The sequence below is a fragment of the Cervus elaphus genome, chromosome 11 (genome assembly GCF_910594005.1).
Source record: "Cervus elaphus chromosome 11, mCerEla1.1, whole genome shotgun sequence".
NCBI classification, from domain to species: Eukaryota; Metazoa; Chordata; class Mammalia; order Artiodactyla; family Cervidae; genus Cervus; species Cervus elaphus.
The window spans coordinates 31,481,240-31,505,843 of record NC_057825.1 but is presented as its reverse complement, the minus strand read 5'-3'; the positions used below and the strand labels follow the sequence as shown (position 1 = coordinate 31,505,843).

Genomic DNA, 24,604 nt, shown 5'->3' with positions numbered 1-24,604 from the left:
GGTTTTTATTCTAAAAGTCACTTTAACATTTTAGGACTTCCTTTAGAAACTGACTTCTTTTAAAAAAAATTCGATTTGCTGGAATGTTTTACAAAATACACAATTTATCTCTCTTTATCCAGGGAATAAACCTACTACTTTTGGTCATGTTTGTGTCTCTGTTACAAACATGAGTAAGTATGTATATATGTTACACAAGATAGGCATAGTGATTTTTAAAGGGACACATTACTGTGTTTACTAGTCTCTGCTGGAGAGAGGCAGCTGACATGGGGGTAGAAAAAAAGCTATTAGGGACTCCTGATCAAGCTATTAATTTTTTAAATAATCTGTGCAAAGGGCTCAGCATTTTATTTTCTCCATTTTAAATATGGTTAAAAGAAAATCTTATATCCTCATTAGCCACAGTGATTTCATGTAAAAAAAAAAACTGAATAACCCAGTAGATAACAGGTCACAAAAAAGCACTGAAAAGTGATCATCCTAATTTCACAATAAAAGAAATACATATTAAAACTACATTGAGATACTTAAAAAACTCATCAGATTGGCAAAGATGAGAAAGTGCATAATTCACTATTAGAAAGGATGTATAGAAAGAAGAACATTATCACGGTGTAAACTGGCATAAGAAAGGCCATTTGGCAAAATCCATCTATGCTTTGACCCAGCAATTCCATTCAGAATTTACAGTTCAGATATACTCTTAGATGTGGTCAACTATCTGTACTATGTAAGATTAATTATAGTCCCACAGTAGCAAAACATGCCTACCAATAGTCACAACACACTAAACACAACCTCAAAAACAGGGAACTAAAAATGGATTTTTAAAAATACTGAAAATGTTTTATGTGAAACATTTATTTTTAGAGTTATGCAACACTCAGTGTATCACAGATTAATAAAATTTTAAAAATAATCACCTCAGAATGTGTATGTTCACAGAACAAAAAAATGAGCAGGAGGTCATTCATTTACTTCAGTAGTGTTGCCAGTGTTCAAATATTTTTGGAATTCTAGAACTGTCTTCTCTAGTATACAAGCCCTTCAAAAAAATACTTCTAATTATATCTAACTTTGATTCTGATTTTTTAAAAAGTATTATTCTTTTTGGATCAACAAATTTGGCTCCAAATTATTTCACAAAACTTTAAAAGTCAAATCCACCTTTAAAATATAGGAATTTGAAGACGGACAAAAAAGACATGGCAGAGGTTTTGAAGGTACTGGTAAGAGAGCACATTATACATGTTTTGATCAAGATCTTCCTAAATTCTTTTAATGTGCTCTTACAGTACATTTCTAACAAAATTATTTAAGTCACGCAGTCACACTGCATGGGAGTTTGTGTGTGCCTATAAACAACATGTTTTGAAACCAGGCATGCTGAAATTTAAATTCTGGTTCTACGTACGTTAACTGGATGACTTTGGGCAAGTTTTTGTCTGTGTGTGTGTGTTTTCTTTCTTTGGACCTCAGTTTTCTTGTACGTAAGTAGATCTACAGAAAATTTTTGGTTCAATGTGACAGATTTACCATCTCTATTTTATTCTACACCCAAAGTTTTCATGGAAATAAAGGAAATTAAAAGTGGACAATAAATCTACAGCTGAAGGAGAGGTAAAAGAAGTAACATGGCAGCTGACTAGAACAATGAAAACAAAACAGAATGAAAAATAAAACTGATGGAGAAGTTCACCTAAACTAAAAAACTTACATTAGGACAAAAGTGGAGATTTTCCAAAAGAGGGAGTTCACTCAGAGGGACACCAGAACAACTCCAGGCTCAGTGGTCATTTGAGCAAGTAAAGGAACAGGCCACGGGTGATTGCCGGGATAATTAAAGGACAACTGAACAGCTGTCACCAGGCCCTGCTCTGAGTGCAGCTGACTCTGGCGTCTGCCCATGGGATTAAAGTGGTGAGGACATGACTCAGTGTGGGAGTTCTGCCCAGGGAATCTCCCAAAGTGGGTGCGAGGGCTGCCACGAGGGATTTCCCTCTCACCAGCCCCCACTCCTTCACAACAACAACTGAGCATCAGGGCTTCTATAATCAGAAGCTACATTCACTGCCAGAGCAAAAGGGCCTCTCACTTTAGCTGAAGAGTCACTCTAGCTACCACGGCGTTTCATTCTAGGTCTTTTTCAGTCAGTATATGTGCACAGACAGACCTGGTTCACCAAAACATTCAAGAAAAGTCAACAGCAGGAAGGAAAGATGGCAAATTTAACAAAGAAACAAACTTTGAAGAAAAAAGGATTGTTATAGAAAATGGACAAACCCTAAAGGACGCCAAATTTATCAATACACAGATTTAAAGTCTATCATATATATAAAAGGCAATAGACTTCTATGAAAAAAATTTCCACACACATGATCGCTACAATTTAAAGAACTCAACAGATTGACTGAGGAGCAGAATGGATATGGTTGAAGATTCAGTTTTGATCTGGAAAATCTAGCACAGAGACACTCTCAGAATACAGTGCAAATGGGCAAGGGCAAGGAGAGTGTGACAGAAAAGATAAGTGACATGGCAGATAGATCCAGGAGTTCTAATAGGTGGTGAATAGTTCAACTGTCCTATGAGAGAGCTTTGGGCACAAAGTTAAGATGTGGAATCAGCCATTTGATAATGGAGCCTGGCTCGGGTGAAAGGTAGTGGTGGACGGTGCAGAGGCTAGAGGTGGCAGAGTCTCAGAGGCTATTCTCTTCCCTTTATGAGTTATTATATTTTTGTCCTCTTCTTTTTTCTTTCTTCAGTTCTTTGTCCTCTTTTCCTTTTTCTTCCCCATGTTTCTTTCTTGTTTGTATGGAAACAAGTTCTGCAGCGATCACCCTCTCTTCATTTACCTCATTACACCCCTCTATTTCTGGTTTCCAGCAACTACAGCACAAGGTTTAACAGATTCTGGCCTCAGTTCAGTCAGTTCAGTCGCTCAGTCTGAACCGACTGACAATCTACTCAGTTCAGTTCAGTTGCTCAGTCTTGTCTTACTCTGCAACACACCAGGCTTTCCTGTCCATCACAACTTCCCAGAGCTTACTCAAACTCATGTCCATCAAGTCGGTGATGCCATTCAACCATCTCATCCTCTGTTGTCCCCTTCTCCTCCTGCCTTCAATCTTTCCCAGCATCAGGGTCTTTTCCAATGAGTCAGTTCTTCACATCAGGTGGCCAAACTATTGGAGCTTCAGCTTCAGCATCAGTCCTTCAAATGAATATTCAGGACTGATTTCCTTTAGGATGGACTGGTTGGATCTCCTCGCAGTCCAAGAGACTCTCAAGGGTCTTCTCCAACACCAGAGTTCAAAAGCATCAATTCTTCAGAGCTCAGCTTTCTTTATAGTCCAACTCTCACATCCATACATGACTACTGGAAAAACCATGGCTTTGACTAGACAGACCTTTGTTGGCAAAGTAATGTCTCTGCCTTTTAATATGCTATTTAGGTTTGTCATAGCTTTTCTTCCAAGAGCAAGTGTCTGGCCTATTTACAAACTTTTCCAGGTGGTGCTAGTGGTAAAGAATCTGCCTAACAATGCAGGAGAGGCAAGAGACGCAGGTTCAATCCCTGGGTTGAGAAGATCCCCTAGAGGAGAAAATGACAACCTACTCCAGTATCTTGCCCAGAAAATCCCATAGACAGAGGAGCCTGGTGGGCCACAGTTCATGGGGTCTCAAAGAGTTGGACATGACTGACTGACTGAGCACATGTACATAAAGCTGTATTCAGGCGAGGAAATCTCAAGAGAGAAAAAAGAGCTATTTGAGTCAAGAGGGATTATGAATGAAAAACATTCTACTTTCAGAGACTGGAGAGCAAGAAGACACGTTCTATTTTTATTAACTTTAATTTTCATCAAATTAACACATATACAAAACTTTAAAAGTCAGAACCAAAAGGTCTATGAATAAGAGTAGTTTTCTGTCTTGCCCCTTCTGACCCTTTGATTACTCCCCTTTCAACAGAGACAACCATTCACAACTTGTTTGTTTTCTTTGGCATCTGCCTCATTATTTCTAAAATATCTCCATTTTAAGTTTCTGATGCCCCATCATGATAGATGGGGTTTCAGTTCTCTCACATCTACCACTCTTACTACCTCCTATGCTCCCAATTCCCTAACAGAGATCACTGCTTTTTTTAAAAAAAAAAAAACAAAATGTTAATATTTAGATTCTTCAGTTCAGTTTAGATTCTTAGGACTATGCAAATATTACTTACTGCTAAGTCATATTGTGTACAAACATCACTCTTTATATCATGCTTTCATTTTTCTTAACAATTAGTTTATTTTTTTCATTTTCCTGCTTTTCTAAGAGACTTTTTCAGATGCTTCAACATTTTTGACATAAATCTATCAATAATCTTTTCTATAAACTCAGACAGAGAGTTCATTTCTTCCCTGGAGGCTATCTTTTCAGAAGACTTGGGCCTGCTACTCCAATTTACATGTGTTGTTCTCTAATCTGGCTGATCACCTATCATTCCTGGACTTCTTTTCAGATTCTCTGTTTCCCTGGACCCTGTAAGCCTCTCTTTTTTGGTTTTCTCCCTGTTTGCTGAAGTATGGGTTGGCAAAAAAGTTTGTCAGAAAATCCGAATGAACTTTTTGCCAACCCAATATATCCTCAAGGGCCTTAACTAGAGAAGGTAAACATACTATGCAAGTATTTGTGCCCTTTTATATCCAAAAATGTCTTTATTTCACCTTCACAACTACTGGAAGTTGAATGCCTGATTACAGGTCAGAAATCATTCTAACCTCTGGTATTTCTAAAGTAAATTTTATTAATATAGAGTTTGTATAAAACAATATGCACTGATTTTCAGTGTACAGTTTAATAAATTTGGCCAAAGTATAAACCCATATATAATCTTCCATCTCAATCAGGAATACAGAATATTTCTATCACCTTTAAAAATTTTCTCAAGCTCTTTGGCTGTCAATCTTCCCTACTTTTAACCCACCACTGGCAACCAATGATCTTTACTTTTTTCACTCATCATATTTTTGAGACTAATTCATGCCCCGTACTAACAGTCCCTTCCTTTTCACTGCTGAGCAGTACTTCATTTTATAAATAAGCCATTTCCTTGTTGATGAACATTCAAATTGTTTCCAGTTTGAGACTATCATGAATAAAGCTCTGTGAATTTTTGTGGTCAAGTTTTTGATGAACATATGCTTTCATCTGGCTCTGTCTCCAGTAACTAACAGTTGAATTGTTGGGTCACATGGTAAAAGCGTGTTTAAGAGAAATGGTTGAACAATTTTGCAAATCTGTTTTACCCTTTTACATTGCTACCAGCAACACCAAAGTTCAAGTTGCCCCACATCTTTGCCATCATTTTGTCAGTTTTTAAAATGTTGGATACTTCAATGAGTATGTAGCAGTACTGCATTATAGTTTTAATTCACACTTCCTTGATGGTTAAAAACACTGGCCATCTTCTTATGTGCTTACTTGCAACTTTCATATTTTTTTTAGAAGTATATTTTAAAATTCTTTGCCCATTTTTTAGATTGGGCTATTTCCCCTATTATTAACATCTTACATTAGTGTGGTATATTTGTTAGAATTGATGAATACTGGCACATTTTCATTAAATAAAGCCCACAGTTTACATTAGGGTTCATGCTTTGTGTTGCTCATTCTAGCAGTTTTGATAAATGTAAAATAACATGTATCCACCATTACAGTATCACACAGAATAGTTTCACTGCTCTAAAAATTACCCATGTTCCACCAATTTATCCCTTTCCCTGGCAATCACTAATCTTTTTACTGTCTCTAGTTTTGCCTTTTTCAAAATGCCATATAATTGGAATCATAAAGTACGTAACCTTTTCAGGTTGGCCTCTTTCACTCAACAATATTCATTTAAGGTTTCTCCATGTCTTTCTGTGGCTTGATAGCTTCCAAGTTTTGGTCATTACAATTCATTGTATACAATTCACATCTCTCTGCAAGCTTTTAGAATCTTTATCTCTGATGTTTTAAAATTACATGATAATAAGTTTTGGTAGAGGTCTTTTGTGTGTGTGTGTGTGTGTTGAACACTTGTTGAATCATTTCACTCTGAAGAATTATGTCCTTCAGTTCTAGAAAATTCTTTTTTTTTTTTTTTTGGTTTGAAAATATCTTCTTTTCCATTCCCCCCCTTATACATGCTGGATGCTAAGTCACTTCAGTCGTGTCTGACTCTGTGCAACCCTATGGTCTACAGCCCTTCAGGCTCCTCTGTCCGTGGGATTCTCCAGGGATTGAACCCGCGTCTCTTGTGTCTCCTGCACTAGCAGGCAGGTTCTTTACCATTAGTGCCACCTGGAAAGCTCTTTCCCCCCGCTCACTGTTTCTGAAATTTTTATCAATCGCTATTGGCCCTCGTAGGTCAACCTAACTTTTTCTTGCCTACTTTCTATTTGTCTTTTGCTTTCTCTGAAAGATTTTCTCAGCCTTATTTTCTAATATTTCTCTTGAAATTTAAAAATTTTAGATATCTAATTTCCAAAAGTCCTTTCTTGCTTTTGTCCTTTTTTTCTTCTGATGCTACTCATGGATGATGTATCTTTTCAAAAATTGTTAGTCTATACACTCATTATATATTTCCACTGTATACTCTTTTTGTCTGGTTAGTTTGCTCTCTTTTATGTTACAGGCTTCAAGTCTTGATGGTCTTTGGCTGTGTTTGTTCTGAACAGATACACTGTTCTAAAACATTGACTGGTTGGGTTCTCTGTAAGGCTTGTGCCTGCTTATTACTTATTACTTATTCACCGTTGGACGCTTATTACTGTTATATTTATTTATTTTTATTTTTTCGTCATGTCATTTGGCATGTGGGATCTTAGTTCTCTGAGCAGGGGTCAAACCTGTGCCCCCTGCATTGGAGGCATGGAGTCTTAACTATGGGACCACCAGATAAGTCCCACTATTGGATATTTAAGATGGCAGCATGACCTTTGCACTTTAGGGATTTCCCCATAAATACCCACATCCCAACATCTTCTTTTGGCCATGTGGTATCTCTCAAGATAACTCCTCCAGTTTCCCACATCAGAAGGGGAAGGACCAGGATCGAACCAATCAGTTCACAAACTCTTATTTTATCTCCTTTTAGCCTTATACCTCACTGTTTCCCCACCTGTCCCTGATATCCCAGGGTCTGGAGTCTAATTTCAATTAAAAGACTTCTGAAATCATTTCATCTAATTCTTATTTTATAATAATAAAAGAGCTGACTCATTGGAAAAGACCCCGATGCTAGGAAAAATTGAAGGCAGGAGGTGAAGAGGATGACAGAGGACGAGACAGTTGGATGGCATCACTGACTCAACGGACATGAGTTTGAGCAAGCTCCAGGAGATAGTGAAGGACAGGGAAGCCTGGCATGCTGCAGTTTGTGGGGTCACAAAGAGTCGGGCACGACTTAAGCAACTGAACAACAACAAATCCTTGTTTTGTAGATAAAGAGAATGAGGCTCAGAAAATTCATTTGCTGAAGGTGTAACTGTTATTAATAATAAATGGAAAATGTGAGACTTGAACCTAGGCTCCTGCTCTCATCTAGTGTTCTGCTCAGCTGAAAAACTGCTTCCCAAAATGTCAGAGATGATTTGAGATTTTTCTTTCCAAATGCCTAGCTTTCCAAAGCTTTCAGGAATTGTGTCATGATAGCTAAAAGCTGAAGTATGATTGAAATAAACAAGCCCCACATCTGGTCCCATGAGATGAGGGATAGGCAAAATTTGAAAGTGAGCTGGTTCGTTTCCCTTACTTTCAAGGTCACACAATGGAATTATCACGACTGTTTTTTTCAACTTCAAATCTGACAGGTGAAAATAATCTGATAGCTCTATCTTCATGAACTAGAAATATACTATTCAAAGTGTCTCTTAAGTAGGAAAGTAACATGGGCGAGAGCAGTCATGACCTATTTCAACACAGTTGTCTCCATGAAAAACTCATTCTGTGGGGTAACACATACTACTTACAAAAGGAATTCCATAATCAAGAAAAGTTTGGTAAATGTTGGGTTAAAGAAATATTTAATTTAAATTTAAATCGTAAGATAGGCAACAAGGATGTATTATACACCATGGGGAATATAGCCAATATTCTATAATAATTGCAAATGGAATGTAAACTTTAAAAAATGTGTAATTTTTTAAGAATTAAAAAAGAAACTGGCATGAAGACAAAGCAAAAAAATTAAAAAGCTAAACTGGTTTCTCTAACACAGGACTTCATAAAACCTCTAATATACACTAAGGAATGGTATATGTGTCATGAAGCATTTGCCCAGTGTATGTCAGCACAAAATCCTTTTCTTCACAATTTATGGAACTAGTGTTCAAGAAAGACACTCTGGAAACATAATCTGACCCAACATTATACTTCTGAAAGTCCTACTATGGAAGGGTTGGGTAAGAACATAAAATTACTCTTCTTAATATCAACTGCTCACCTTAAGATTACCTATCAGAAAGTAGAAGCTATACTGTAACTTAAAATACACAAGATGAGTGACATTCATATATATAAAATCAACTATATACTCCTAACTGTGGTATTAATGAAAAGATACTTCAATCCCAATAAACAAAAGGTCTGTGCAATAATTAGGAGAGACAAAGCTCTAATCCACATCATCACTAAACATTTAAAATGAAGTTCTGTCCCCAACACATACTGTTCAGCCTGGAAGTGGGCCTGGCAGTGGTGGACTGAAGTGCAGATGGCAGGGTCTCCGATTTGATGGCCACACTGGTGACTGCACCATCCACCCTCTCCGTCTCGCATAAGCCTGGCAACTGCGGTGCCTTCTCCAGTGTGGGCAGTAACTGATCAAACTGGTCAAGGTCAGCTGTAAACTAAGAACGGAAACCAAAGTTAGAGGAAACACAGTCTACACTTTCACCTGAAAGAAAGTAGAAAACAAGTTGTTCCTTTAGAATACATGAATTGAGTGTGACTATGAGAGAATGAAGAAAGAAGAAATCATTAGAAAGACTGGGGCCTCAATGAAATAGCATGACCTAACACTGGAACAAAATGTGGAAGTTTATGGTACTGATATACTGCAAGATGTAAGACAACACACATATGGGGCTTATCTATTATATTTGGTATAAAATGTACACACTGGAAAAAGATTTAACTGGAAAGAGATATCCAGAGTACTGTGTTATGACAATAACATCATGAGTGATTTTTACCGGTCATATTTTTCAAAATTTTATAAAATGGCTTACTTTATGAAGGAGCAAAAATATATTTACATTGACATACTTTTTAAAAATAATTTCTTAAAGTTTGTGAAATTTTTTTTTAATGAATATTAGCTTCAAATACGGAGAAGGCAATGGCACCCCACTCCAGTACTCTTGCCTGGAAAATCCCATGGATGGAGGAGCCTGGTAGGCTGTGGTCCATGGGGTTGCTAAGAGTAGGACACGACTAAGGCGACTTCACTTTCACTTTTCACTTTCATGCATTGGAGAAGGAAATGGCAACCCACTCCAGTATTCTTGCCTGCAGAATCCCAGGGATTGGGGAGCCTGGTGGGCTGCCGTCTATGGGGTCTCACAGAGTCGGACATGACTGAAGCGACTTAGCAGCAGCAGCTTCAAATATCCCAGAAAGGTCACTTTCCATTTAAAGACTTAACAGAGTAGGAAACGTATTTTCTGTCATAAGTAGGGAGTTCCTACATCTGTCTGTGGCTAGGCACAGGAGAAAACTGACCTTTATTTCACAACATTATTCCACGACGGTTACCTTAAGATAATTCATAAACATAAAATGTCTAGCTGTTTGGGTTTTATTACTTAATTCAACTAAAATTTCTTCCTAGACTGTAGAATTATATGTGCATATTTTTTTAAATGTCTGGCTTCTTTCACATTACATTTCTGAAGTTTAGACATGCCGTTCCAGGTAGTAATAGTGCATTTTGTTTCTGTTGCTGAATAGCATCCCATTATATGAATATGCTACAATATATATTTACCAATTCTAGTGATGGATTTGGGAATTTTTCTGGTTTGGGACTAATATAAATAAAACTACTATGACTATTTTTAAACACATCTTTTGTGGCATGTGCAAAAAGTACTAATCAAAAAGGAAAAAACTGACAGTTTGGAGTCTACATTAAAATGGAGAACTTCACTTCATCAAAAAGCACCACTAACAGAGAGAAAAGGCAAGGCACAGTATAGAGAAGACATCTGTAAATATATAACCAATAAATTACTCACCCAAAATGTGTAAAGAACTCTCACACGTCAATAGGAAAAGTACAACATATTGGGAAAATGGGCAAGACACTTCGACAAACTATTTACAAAAGAAAACATCCAAATGACCAAGAAATATTTATAGTGTGCTAAGTCGCTTCAATAGTGTACAACCCTTTGCAACCCCATGGACTGTAGCCGACCAGGCTCCACTGTCCATGGGATTCTCCAGGCAAGAATACTGGAGTGGGTTGCTATGCCCTCCTCCAGGGGATCTTCCCGACCCAGGGATTGAACCTGCATCTCTATGTCTCCTGCATTGGCAAGAGGGTTCTTTACTACTAGCACCACCTGGGAAGCCCAGATATTTATTAGGGAAAGGCAGATTAAAACTATGAAATATCACTACACAGATCCCAGAATGGCTAGAAGTTAAAAAGATACACAACACCAAGTATTAATAAGGACATGGAACAACTAGAAGGAATTCTCATACCCTGGAAAAACTGGCATTATCTGCTAAAGATGAACACACACATATTTTATGATCTTGTAATTCCATCCCCAGGTATAAACTCAGCAGAAGTGCATGTATGTAAACCAAAACAGATGTGCCAAGAGAGTATACAATGGCATTTTCTTATAAAGCTGTTATTTGTGAAGTCAATTTTAAAGACTGAGAATTTTAATGTAGTTATTTAAAGCTATTATTCAGCTTAGAAACACGACATTAGTTTAGCTGTACCGAGAAACATAGGACAACCTTCTCAAAGAGTACATGTGTAAAGAAATAACCAAAACAGCGTTATTACAAACAGTAAATAGAGACAATACAGAGACTCTGAGCATTCGAGGAAAAGAATGTCTAACTAGAGTGGCTGGGGGAAGCTTTACAGAAATGATTGTGTATTGTGTGTGAACGACTGTGAACTGTGTTTAAAGGATGAGTAGAAGTTCAGCAGACATAGAAAGGAGAGCAAGGCAGAAGATGCTTAGAAGAGACATGGCTTATCCCAAGAATAGGAAGGGCTTCCATGTACCTAGAATGTAGTATGCCTGAGAGAAGAGAGAGGCTTCTGGGAGATGAGGGCAGAAAATAAAGCTCACTTAAGAAACTCTAGGATCTATACATACTAAGTGTGAATTTGGTTTCATAAGGAAGAATCTTATTTTTTTTTTTTTTTAGGAAGAATCTTATTAATAAACTGCTTTGTAAATACATATTCAGCTATTTCATGGATGTCTATATTCTGTCTAAATAATGCATAAGCTTCTAGTGGGGAGGAATCACATTTTCTGCTTTTCTTAAATTCCTTCAGAATCCACAGCAATTATTTAATAAATGAAGCTGCCTATTATTTTTCACCACCTGCTACCCCAGCCTAAACACAGAGGTTCCTGATCCATAACAATTTACACAAAGGTTTATTTGTATTTACTTCTGTTTCAGAGCATGTTATATACCCTACTATCCGGAATACTCCAAGTCGCTATCTGATGGGGGCTGGGGGTTGAGAGTGGTTAGAGTGAGAAGGAAAATGACTTTAGAAAATGTTTCAAAGAAAATTAAATAGCAAAGCAAGCCAGAGTAGGCAGCCGTGTCCACCTCCTCACATTTCTCTCTCATTTCATTTACATTGGAGGTTCCCAAACTTAGTTACCTATCAGAGTTCTCCGGGAAGTCTTTAAAATACCAGTTTCTGGGCTTTATTCTGAAAGAGCCGGATTTAATAGGTGGAGAGATGAGAGGAGGGGGCAGGGAGGGTATTTTTTCTAAAATCTTCAAAGACGTGAACTCTGACTTTATCGAAAGAAACATCTACTTTCTTAGAATGCCACACTAAATACTGCAGCCCTCCAAGGTCCCAAAGAGAATTTTTGAGGGCATCCTGTGGGTTTTCAACCATTGATACTAATCTTTTAATATGTGCCCAGTGGATAGGGCAAAACATACTGCTACTGCCAAGTCACTTCAGTCGTGTCCGACTCTGCGCGACCCCATCCCTGGGATTCTCCAGGCAAGGACACTAGAGTGGGTTGACATTTCCTTCTCCAATGCATAAAAGTGAAAAGTGAAAGTGAAGTCGCTCAGTCATGTCTGACTCTTCTCGACCCCATGGACTGCAGCATACCAGGCTCCTCCATCCATGGGATTTTCCAGGCAAGAGTACTGGAGTGGGGTGCCATTGCCTTCTCCAAGGGCAAAACATAGCCTGAATCCAAATATAGTCTATGCATGGAACAAAACAAAAGAAAAAATAACTAGGAATGTTCATTCTATGAAGTAAAGCATTACCTACCTGGCTTTGTGACTCCAGTTTAATTTCCTCAGGAGCAGGTTTGGTCATGGGGGCTGGGTTTGTGTTACAAGGATCCATCTGTTCTTTCTTTTCCACCTTCACCTTTACATCATCCAGGCTCAGGTTCGGAGTGGATCTTAAATCTTTCTCATCTTTATCTAAAAGGTAGCGTAGGAGCTGATGGTCTTTTGATTCTTTTTTCTTGGAAGTATCCAGTTCCAGTTTTACACTGGAATTTCCCTGGACCTGTCCAGTCACTGACACAGATGTAGATGCACTGTCCTTCTTATCAGGCTCCACCGACAAAGTTGTGATATCCGAGGGGCTACCCTCCTGTAACAGACGGTGTAGGATTTTGTGCCGCTCGGTCAGTGAGCTATGAGAGGAGGGGCAAGAACCGCTTGAAGAGTTAGTAGAGGCAGAGGTGGAAGTGCCTGTGCAAGACAGTACCTCTTTGCAACTTGTGTCTATATCAGCATGCCGTAACTGCTGCTCTGCAGTCGTTGTCAAAAGCTGCACTAGTTTGTGACTGGTTTGAGAGTATTTATTGTCTCCATCTGAGAGTCTGTCATTGTTATGTAGAAGCCCAGAATCCAGAGGTTTGCTGTCATTAGAGCTATTGTCAGACTGAATCATTTCATTTAAAATGGATGCAATCTCTTTATTATCTTTGGATTCAGCTTTTGCTGGTTGTATATTTAATCTGCTAGGTGAATTCTGTGAGCTCATCTGCCTGAGGACTGGAGAACTGGCAGAGAAGCCAACAGAGTTATTGGGTCCTTCATTCATACTCTGTAAAGGTGTTACTGGGATGTTTGAATAGGATCGGTTACTATTATTACAGGCAGTATTTGTCATGCTAACCGGGGAGCTTAATGTTGGAATATTAGGAGGAAATGAATTGTTTGGCATCCTGGGCCTTGTTGCCAATCCAGAACTAACTTGTCTCCTTGGAGACATGAACTGTGCAAGGGATATTCCTGTACCTTCCATAGGGGAATTATTGAGGTTTAAAGGGGGATTAGTGCTCTGGGAACTGGCCTGTCCCTGGTTTAAGGCAACACTGGCTACAATCTGATTTCCAGGTGAGCATCCAAAACTCCCTTGGCTGTTGCTAGAATTGCTATGACTGCTGCTATGAAGGTCTGAGCTCTGTTGGCGATTTACTCTGGTGGGTACCATGTTGCTGTTGGATGGTGGCAATGTAGATGAACGGGCCACACCGTGAGCTGGAGAGATACTGGGATTGACGGAAGGGTTTACCCGGGACACTGACATTCCAGGATTAGTGTCATCTTGAGGAGAAAGACCACTGTGTTCCCTAGAGAGGGGAAAAGACATTCAGACATCTTCATTAGTTTCCGTTATAATATTTTATGAAGCATATTATAAAACAAGACCATTAACCTCAATAATGTTGCAAACTATCATGTAAAAAGCTTTTGTATTACTTTAAACTAAAGAAAACAGTGGACTGTTAGTACCACAGTGAAATGTTAGAACATAGAACACTTCATGGGAAAATAGTGTTTGAGATACTATACATTTGATAATGGTTAAATGCGCAAGAAATCTTTCCTGGCCCTAGAAAACTTCCAATATATATACTTTAAAACTTTACAAAACTTAATCCAAATAATTAACACTACATCAGACTTTTGGTGGAAAGAGAAACTTCCCACACTTCTGGTTACAAAGTATTTACTCATGACTCCCTTCATTATAGCTTTTAAGTATTTCAACTCCAAAGAGGAAGACTGGGTAAGGAAAATACTGTGTCACTGATGTAAAAATTAAAAAGGGTGACATGCAGACATAGCAGATGTTTTGAAAGAGAAATCACAATATGAAAAAAAGAACTGTGCTAATTCCACTCACAAGCATAAATTAAACTAAAATTAGAAAAAGCAGAATACTGAATTCAGATTTTCATCAAGTTCTTTTACTCAAATCCATAATTACGACAACAGATTTGTGACTGGTATTACCATGTTCCAATAAGCAAATATATCAGATGAGGGAAAGATGAAGTGAGGGAAAATGTTTTTGTTTAATGCTAAATTTTAAATAGTTGTAAATGTAGAGTTTTGAATAATTCATAGGATAAAAGAATGGTCTCATGAATTTACCATATATAATAGTGTAAAACACATTTTGAGAGGAGAACAAATTAGAGGCAGTGACATTCAAATATCTCAAGTTGATAGTTAAATAATTTGTAGCTTGAGAAACTGTCAACTTGAACTCAGGAGTCACTGAGTTTTGCCTTAATGAAAATAAAGCACTTTTAAAATTAAAAATAACAATACTGATAAACTTGAATCTTTTATAAGACCATAAGTTTATATACGGAAAGCTGGAAATTTTTAGCCACGTTTTTGGTTTTTACCCCTAAAGCATATATTCAGTCACACCTTTTCTTTCTCCCTTTTTGAACAACAAAGCTATAGTCAGGCAACAAAACTATAAAACTCAGTATGGATATACTGATTATATTCTCATCATGCTAGTTAAATGCCTAATGAAAAACTGGTTTTCTAGCCATCAAGAGTATAAAACTTTCTTCTCTAAGAAGAGATATGTGAACTGACTTATTTCATATGAAACTCTCCAAATAAGTAGTACCTGTCGATGATATGAATTCCCATGATGAAAGGTTGCATGTCTGGACTTTGAGGGTAGCAAAGTTTACACTTGGTGTGGGCGCTAAGCATTGTCCCATCATTCAATATGAATCTATAGGATGGGCTGGAGGCAGTGCCACGAGTCATCACTGTTTCAAACAAAAGAGAAACCTAGTTAAAATGCTGACACTTATACTTTGGGCAGAGGAGAGTTACTAAGCCTTATTTCTACCTAGAACCTCATTTAAACGTCCTTCCAATTGCTACCTGCTCAGACTCAAAGTGTGGTTCAGATAAAGCAGATATCTGAGGGGGAAAAATGATTCAGGGTGAAATATACAGTCTGAGGATAAGTTTTAATTCAGTTCTACTTAAATGGTTGCCTCCTCACAGAAGTTGTGATTATGAAGAAACCACAAACCACAAAAAAGTCAACCTAATCTTTCCCTGTAATGGGGCAGCTCCTTAAATTTATTAAGTGTTCATTAAAAAGACCAAGAAGTAACTTCCTCCCCTCTCCTTTTCAGTATTATCTAACAAGCTTTTCCACCCCTTTAGCTGGCTGATTTTTAAAAACAGCTTTATTGAGATATCAACAAAGCACAAAATTCTCCAAGTTTTGATTAGTTTGCAGAACTCTTTAACTGAAATTCAAATTTAATTTTTCACTCAGGAATGTGAATAAGATCCACCCCGACAAATTATTATAGTCATATATATTATTTTTGATGTTTGAATTTAGTTTACTAATAAGCAAATTAATAATAAAGCCTCTGATTACTAATACAGAATAAAACCTAGGTTGAGGCAATTGAATCACTATATACACAACATGAGTTACTTTTGTCTTAAGCTTTATTAACAACAGATGAAACTCTTAACTCTACTGGTAAATATTTATGAAATATGTAAAGGCTACACCAGACTACTAAATAATAAAATGCCATCAATGTTTAAGTAATACAATAGAATTCTTTTTTAAGGAAGATTTAATAGGTAGATTCAGCTATACTAAGGTTAAAAATCATATCCACTTAAATACAATAATTACTACCACAAATGACTACTATAATTTAGTCCGTAATAAATGTTAGTCCTATTTTTCAAAGACATTTTAGAAAGAGCTTCAATCACACTTTAAAGACATATGAAAAAGACAAAATGACCAATTGGTAATTTTTGAAGCTACATATTACTTTAAGCAACAAGAAGACAGGCTCTATTTTATTGTCTTGGGTACACCATGTAAACCGAAGAGGGCATAATCTGCTAGAAATCTATGCCATGCATAAATCTCCCTCAGTACCAAAACTAGGATATAAACTTAATAGTAAGAATTTCTTACCCATCTGGCAGTTTCAGCTAAATCCTGGCACATTTACCAAATAAAATATGGAAAAATTTAGTATCTAGTGAAATAATAAGTGATACATAAGTCTTTAATGAAAACCAGTAATTTCTGTATAAGGATATAAGTTAAATGTTTGTTATGACAAAACCCTAAAAAATATTAACAATTCCCATATGTCAATATCTTTTGACAATATATTTTGGAAAACATAGTTACAACAAAAAGGTGGTATTTTATGATAAATTATTAGCGTGGGACAATGAGAAAGTTATAAAGGGTGAGAAAAGACACAATATACATTTCATGTTATTTTGCTTATGCCATTCGGTCTATTTCTTCATCAGTATTTATTTCTCATTAGGATCATTCTGCTGAAACATTCATTGGCTCTTCACCATTGAGCTCACTGTAAAATATGGTAGTCGTCAGTCACTATCATAATGTGGAAAATTAAATTTAGAATTAAATAAAATTTAAAATTCAGTCCCTTACTCACACTAGCCACATGTCAGGTACCCAATAAATGCATGTGGCTAGTGACTACAATATTGGACAGTATAGCTCCATACATACATTATTTCCTAAACATCTCTTCTATAGCTCTTTGAGTAGGAGTAGATAACCTTTTATACACTTATTTTTCTTCTTCAGGTAGAATAAACATGAGTTAATACTATGTCCCATTCTTGTTTTCCACTCTCCATTGAAACTGTATGATGCTTTGCATATATAGTCATCTAGTATGTACTTGCTAATTGATCTTCAACTTGAATTTAATCTCAATAGGTTAATATTGATTTGTTAATACTGATCAACTACTACAATTTTTCTTTAAAGGACAGATTTTAAATCTTACCTATCTTCTCAAATGCTTATATTGTATCTTAACTTATATTTTTGCCTGTGTAGAAATCCAGATTTACTTTTACAATGAAAATTATTGGAGAGAAATTTCTTGACTTATTGACATGCCCTGTAAAGTGAGAAAGAACTAGAATCTCAGAGAACATTGACATTAACATGGGAACATTAAGATACTTGGGCTTCCCAGGTGTGCCAGTGGTAAAAAACCTCCTGCCAATGCAGGAGATATAAGAGATGTTGGTTTGACCCCTGGGTCCGGAAGATTCCCTGGTGAAGGTCACAGCAAGCCACTCCATTATTCTTGTCTGGAGAATCCCATGGACAGAGAAGCCTGGTAGACTGCAAAGAGTCACCAGGGTTGCAAAGAGTCAGACATGACCGAACTGACTGAAGCATGCATTAAGATGCTTTATGTGGATGACAAAAACATCAAGAGTCCTTTGGTAATTATGCTGCCTTAATTTGGAAGACGCTAAATTAATGAAAATTCCAAAATTGAGGAATCTCTACTAACTTAATACAGGAAAATTATTACAAGTTTTTTTTTTCTTTTTACAGTTTAAGTTTTGAAGTTAAATGATTTATTTTGGATAATAATGTACAGGATAAGACTCAGCAAAAGGAAAGCAGCACAGATCAATGAAAAGAATAAAAGCCTAGAAATCAGATTTAGGTATGAACTCTGACTCTCTCATTTACAAGTTTAGGACTTAATAATACAAATTAACCTTTGCTCAGTACCACTAAAATGGAGCCAGTTTATTGTGAGATAATACCTAGCATGGAGCCTGATACATAGCAGGTACTGAATGAATACTTCCTGAATAAATACTAAAGAAAAAACAAACAACAAATATGTAGCTTCCAAAGTGCTTGTGTCCTTTGTCACACTCACATTCGACCAATACCAAGATACCTCTTATACTAGTAACTTCAACTCTGCATAACAATCTAAAATTTTGAATTAAGATGTGAGTACTGGAGCTACAGGGCTTCCCTGGTGGCTCACACAGTAACGAATCTCCTGCAGTGCAGGAGACCTGGGCTTGACCCCTGGGTAGGGAAGATCCCCTGGGGAAGGAAGAGATTAAGAAGAGGTGGCAAGAATACACAGAAGAACTATACAAAAAAGGTTTTAATGACCCAGATAACCACGGTGGTGTGGTCACTCACCTAGAGCCAGACATCCTGGAGTGTGACGTCAAGTGGGCCTTAGGAACCATTACCTCAAACAAAGCTAGTGGAGGTGATGGAATTCCAGCTGAGCTATTTCAAACCCTAAAAGTTGGTGCTGTAAAAGTGCTGCACTCAATATGTCAGCAAATTTGGAAAACTCAGCAGTGGCCACCAGGCTGGAAAAGTTTAGTTTTCATTTCAATCCCAAAGAAGGGCAATGCCAAAGAGTGTTCAAACTACCGCACAATTGCACTTATTTCACATGCCAGAGAGGTAATGCTCAAAATCCTTCAAGCTAGACTTCAATAGTACATAAACTAAGAACTTCCAAATGTACAAGCTGGATTTAGAAAAAGCAGAGGAACCAGAGATCAACTTACTAACATTTGCTGGATCATACAGAAAGCAACCAAATTCCAGAAAAACATCTATTTCTGCTTCATTGATGACACCAAACCTCTGACTATGTGTATTACAACAAACTGTGGAAAATTCTTAAAGATATGGGAATACCTGCCTCCTAAGACCTGTATGAAGGTCAAGAAGCAACAGTAAGGACTGGATATGGAACAACAGACTGGTTCAAAATTGAGAAAGGAATTTCCAAGGCTGCATATTGTGACCCCACATATTTAACTTATATGCAGAATATATCATGCAAAATGTTGGGCTGGATGAATCACAAGCAGGAATCAAGATTGCCAGGAGAAATATCAACAACCTCAGATATACCACATATACCTCAGATGATACCACTCATTAGGCAGAAGAGGAACTAAAGAGCCTCTTGATTAGAGTGAAAGAGGAGAATGAAAAAACTGGCTTAAAACTCAACATTCAAAAGAGCATAAGATCACAGCATCCAGTCTCATCACTTCATGGCAAACAGAAGGTGACAAAGTGGAAACAGTGACAGATTTTATTTTCCTGGTTTCCAAAATTACTGCAAATGGTGACTGCACCCATGAAATTAAAAGAGGCTTGCTTCTTGGAAGGAAAGCTATGACCAACATAGAGAGCATATTAAAAAGCAGAGACATCACTTTGCCGACAAAGGTCCATATAAGTCAAAGTTATGGTTTTTCTAGTAGTCATGTACAGATGTGAGCTGAACCATAAAGAAGGCTGAGTGCAGAATAATTGATGCTTTTGAATTGTAGTGCTGGAGAAGAGTCTTGGGAGTCCCTTGGGCAGCAAGGAGATCAAACCAGTCAATCCTAAAGGAAATCAACCCTGAATATGCACTGGAAGGACTAATGCTGAAGCTGAAGCTCCAATAATACTTTGGCCACCTGATGTGAAGAGCCAACTCACTGCAAAAGACTCGGTTTCTGGGAAAGATTGAGGGCAAGAGAAGAAGGGATGACCGAGGATGAGATGGTTGGATGGCATATCGATACAAAGGACATAAGTTTGAGCAAACTCCAGGAAAGAGTGAAGGACTTGGAGTCCTGGTGTTTTGTAGTCCATGGGGTCACAAAGAGTCGAACATGTCTTAGCAGCTGAACAACAATGAGAGCCGTAATTCTTTACAGGACTGATTGTTTAAAGGATTGCTCTACATGCCAAATTTTCTCCATAAGCAAGACTGAGGCATGGACAAAACTATTTGGAATTTCATCTGATCACAGATTCTGAGCTTGTTTTCTGATTTAGCTTTGTCAGGTTTTGATCCTTGACCCCTGCGTCTATTTCTAAAAGTTTTAGAATTCTTAGTGAGGAGGGATGTTACTGATGTGGTTATTACTGACACCCCAGAAACTCTTCAAAGAACCTAGAAATCTGGTTTAACAACTGTCCCAAATGAATGTTATCAGGCACCTTAGGGAAGCATTTAACCTAGACTTTTTTCTAAAAGAATGATTCTGAATTGAACTGAACTTAGGAAGCTTTTCGAAACTATATAGCTATATGAACTTCCTCCCTAATAGGAAGTTCCTCAGGTGATCCTGATACCCACACCGCACCCCCTCACCTCCCAGTCTCAATGGTAAACCGCTCCTTTGATATAGTTTATGCTGCAAGCTCCCACATACTGTTCCGCTGAAATGTGTTTTCAATTTTTGATTCTAGAAAATAAAATGGTCAGCACTCTTTAAAAGCAGTCTGCGAGCTGTCTCTGTCAAAAGCAGCTGAAAAACTAAGGTTTTTAATGCATATTAGGATTTTATACCAGCTGCTGCCTATAAAAATTAAGTTAAAGGCAGGAAAAAAGACAGATGGAGGACAAATTTTCTTGCCTAAATATCAGATATGCAGATGACAGCACCATTATGGCAGAAAGTGAAGAAGAACTAAAGAGCCTCCTGATGAAATTGAAAGAGGAGAGTGAAAAAGCTGACTTAAAGCTCAACATTCAGAAAACTAAGATCATGGCATCCGGTCCCATCACTTCATGGCAAATAGATGGGGAAACAGTGGACACAGTGGTTGACTTTATTTTTTAGGGCTCCAAAATCACTGCAGATGGTGACTGATTGCAGCCATGAAATTAAAAGACACTTACTCCTTGGAAGGAAAGTTATGACCAACCTAGACAGCATATTAGAAAGCAGAGACATTACTTTGTCAACAAAGGTCCATCTAGTCAAGGCTATGGTTTTTCCAGTAGTCATGTATGGATGTGAGAGTTGGACTATAAAGAAAGCTAAGCGCCGAAGAATTGATGCTTTTGAACTGTGGTGTGAAGAAGACTCTTGAGAGTCCCTTGGACTGCAAGGAGATGCAACCAGTGCATCCTAAAGGAAATCAGTCCTGGGTGTTCACTGGAAGGACTGATGCTGAAGCTGAAACTCCAATACCTTGGCCACATGATGCGAAGAACTGACTCATCTGAAAAGACCCTGACGTTGGGAAAGATTGAGGGCAGGAGGAGAAGGGGACAACAGAGGATGAGATGGTTAGATGGCATCACCAACTCAATGGACATGAGTTTGGGTAAACTCCGGGAGTTGGTGATGGACAGGGAGGCCTGGCGTGCTGCGGTTCATGGGGTCGCAAAGAGTCGGACACGACTGGGCAGATGAACTGAACTGATAAGAGGTTTTACATTTTAAAAGTTTTACAGAAAATCAAGAATACAGTGGCATAAATATTATGCCATTAAAGAGCTATTAGTGATAGTTCTTTCCACTATCCCTACTGGAAAGGCAGCAAGGAAACTGCAAAGGCTATTTACATCTCTCTCCATTCTTAGTAGACCAGTAGTTCTCCAACTTGATGTACTTAAGCATCACCTTCAGAGCTTGTTAAAAATACGTGGGCTCTCACCTGAGATTTTAATTCAGTAGGTCAACATCTTTAACAGGTGATTCCCATGTAACTGTTTCATGGACCACATTTTTCTTACCAGGTTAGATACTGCTGAATACAACATATAAGAAAAAGATGCACTCAATTCATAAATGCTATTTGGCAAGTTGTCCAGAATCTCCACAACACTAGAGTCAGAGTCATGTGAATTCTGGGCAATTTAACTTTAAGAAAAGAGTTATTTCTATTGAGAAATCTTTCTTTTCTTAAAAAAGTAGAAGCAAAGGACACTAAGACATGACTAATGGAGAAGAGGTATTGAATTACACTTCTTTACATTTCTCTCTAAATTGCTTCACTTCATATGTTAATGATTAGTTACTTATTACACTTTAATCAGTCTATTTTATAGAGAATTCCAATGGTTTAGAAACACATGCTTTAAACCATGGCTCAATCACATGTATGGGAAGCTTAGATATTTGGACAATGAGACAATAATCTAGACCTGCTTTGCCTTGGTCATAATGTATATAAATTATAGGCAAGTAAAACTAAAAGTCTTTTAAGTAAGGCTTGGAAGGTTTAACTTATAAAGTTAAGGTAAAAATCAAACAGAAGAGAACCATATACCTCAGCACTTGAGGGAGTAAGTGGAGGCAGTGCTCTCAATGTCCTACTTACACAAAAGTCAAGTGCTATAGATAGAGGGAGTCACAAAGTTTGCAATCAGTGGATGGCAATAGTTGCTTTCTGTAATTGTTCCCAAACTTGACTGTACTTTAGGACTGCCTGGAGAACTTCTTGGTCATATCCATTGAAACACTATCTTTGGGGATGGTAAAAGTAAGAGGCCCACTGAAGAACCGTTAGTCTGTACAAAGCTGTTCCAGAAGTAGACAGACTAGTGAGACTCATACAGATGGCTTTCTGAAAAAAAAAAAAAAATCAAGCTGCTTCCTTCATATACCATTAGGAAGCAGCTGACCTAAAATGTAATGAATGAAAAATCATTTGTAAACTGAAGAAACCTAATATAACAGGAAAATGTTAAAATTAAGAAAAGTGATGGAATAATGAAAAATATTTTTTTAATTGTTTTTCAGGAATAGCCATACAAAGAGTTTTTTCCCAGAGAAATTATTTACTTAGAGATTAGAGAATAAATTACAATGGGAAAGGTATATTAGGCTCCCATAATTACATGACAATATTTTAAAATATATCAAAACTCCTTATCTTTGAATCTTTATAAATTTTCTGGCCTTAGCTCTCAGCTAATTTTCCCTATCTTTCCTAAAATACTGTTAAGTTCCTTAAGGGTGGGAATATGCTTATTTCACATTCCCATAGTATTTACTATGACACAGAAGTTGTTCAAATATTAATTAATAATTTCATACAACATAATTTTAACTTGAAACTCCCATGTGAGTCAGGAGATACTGGTACTGTAATGGTCAGGAAGTACAGATCTACATGCATGATATAGATCTGTATTATATAAAAGCCCCTTGACATGCCTGTTCTGCTGGGAGTGATTTTCTAAAAGCCAGACAAAAATAGCACTTCCTCTCTAAAGCCATCCCTGATTCTCAAGTCAGAATTAATTTTTTTCTTCTTTGGTTTTATCCTTATTATTATGGCCCAGGCCACATAGATCTTTAAAACAGTCACATATCCTCCCAATACATAAGATTTTGAGCTCCTGGAAGCCAAAACCCTGCTTTGTTATCCTTGTATCCCTGGCACCTTACATAGTGTTCTATGTATGTGAAGAACTTGATACATGTCTGCTGAATGAATGAATGAATGAATGAATGAGTGACCACCACATGATACCCTGTTCTTTAAAATGTGCATCCCAAAATTCAGTATCCACTCATGAATTACTTTGCTTACCCATTTCTTCCTCTCCTAAAACGGATTACTGCAAAAACTAATTTACAATACTTGATAAGAAAATACTTATCAACCCATAGATTGTATATATGTTATTCAATAGTAATAAAGAGCAAGGTTAATGAAAATAGCTGAGAGAAAAAAACCTTACCTTCTTGAAATAGTTGTCTGGCATAAGATGGCTCTCTGCCTTGAGGTTGGAAAAAAGCATAAATGCACTTTCTCACTAAATCTTCCCATCCAGTTCTGCCAGCAGCTCTCAGGGAACTAGTATCAATAGAGATGATTTTACCTACATAAAGAACGAAAGGTTACATGTATGATAGCCTCCAGATATGTCACTTAACATTTCAAGACTAACAAGTGTATCTAAAATATTCTGCTGCCTCTCAAATGCTTAATGGACAAAAGCACTAAAAAGCACTATTAATTTTTATCACATACAGTAACAGAGTATATCAGTGACATGAAAATACAAAATTGCTTTGGCCTTGGAGTGTGTTGTATCATATCATAAAATTCAATACCAGTCAAGTATTAAAGTCATACCATAAAGACCCAAAGCTATGGATACTAATGTAGGTCAAACTTTTCTGGGCTGCTCTTTGGATTCTGCTATCTATATACTAATGACTTATTGTGGATGGAGAGGCAGAGATGAGCTATATTATTTTGGTTCCAGTAATTAAGTGAAGAGACTATGAGAAAGTAAGCAAGTCCTTCCTTTTCTACCTCCTCTTGAGCTGTAGACGATACTGCACTTAAGAGTAAACAAAGACTGAAGACAAAAAAAGCTAAATCAGAAAAAGATAAGTGAGAACATTAAGATCTGCTAGGCTATCATATGCTTTATAAAATTTAGTGGTGATGTGATACTGT

The 24,604-nt window shown here is 37.3% G+C and overlaps 1 protein-coding gene across 11 annotated transcripts in view; it reads right to left on the bottom strand.

Moving 5' to 3' along the window:
• The window catches only part of NCOA1 (nuclear receptor coactivator 1), a 204,812-nt gene that overhangs the window by 39,615 nt on the left and 140,593 nt on the right, over positions 1–24,604 (bottom strand). For all 11 annotated transcript variants that reach the window (XM_043917315.1, XM_043917317.1, XM_043917311.1 and 8 more), the window contains 4 exons: positions 23,877–24,017; positions 15,182–15,329; positions 12,557–13,877; positions 8,708–8,888 (listed from right to left, as the gene is read on the bottom strand). In XM_043917315.1, the coding sequence (XP_043773250.1) occupies positions 8,708–8,888; positions 12,557–13,877; positions 15,182–15,329; positions 23,877–24,017 (1,791 nt within the window). The remainder of the gene's footprint in view (positions 1–8,707; positions 8,889–12,556; positions 13,878–15,181; positions 15,330–23,876; positions 24,018–24,604) is intronic.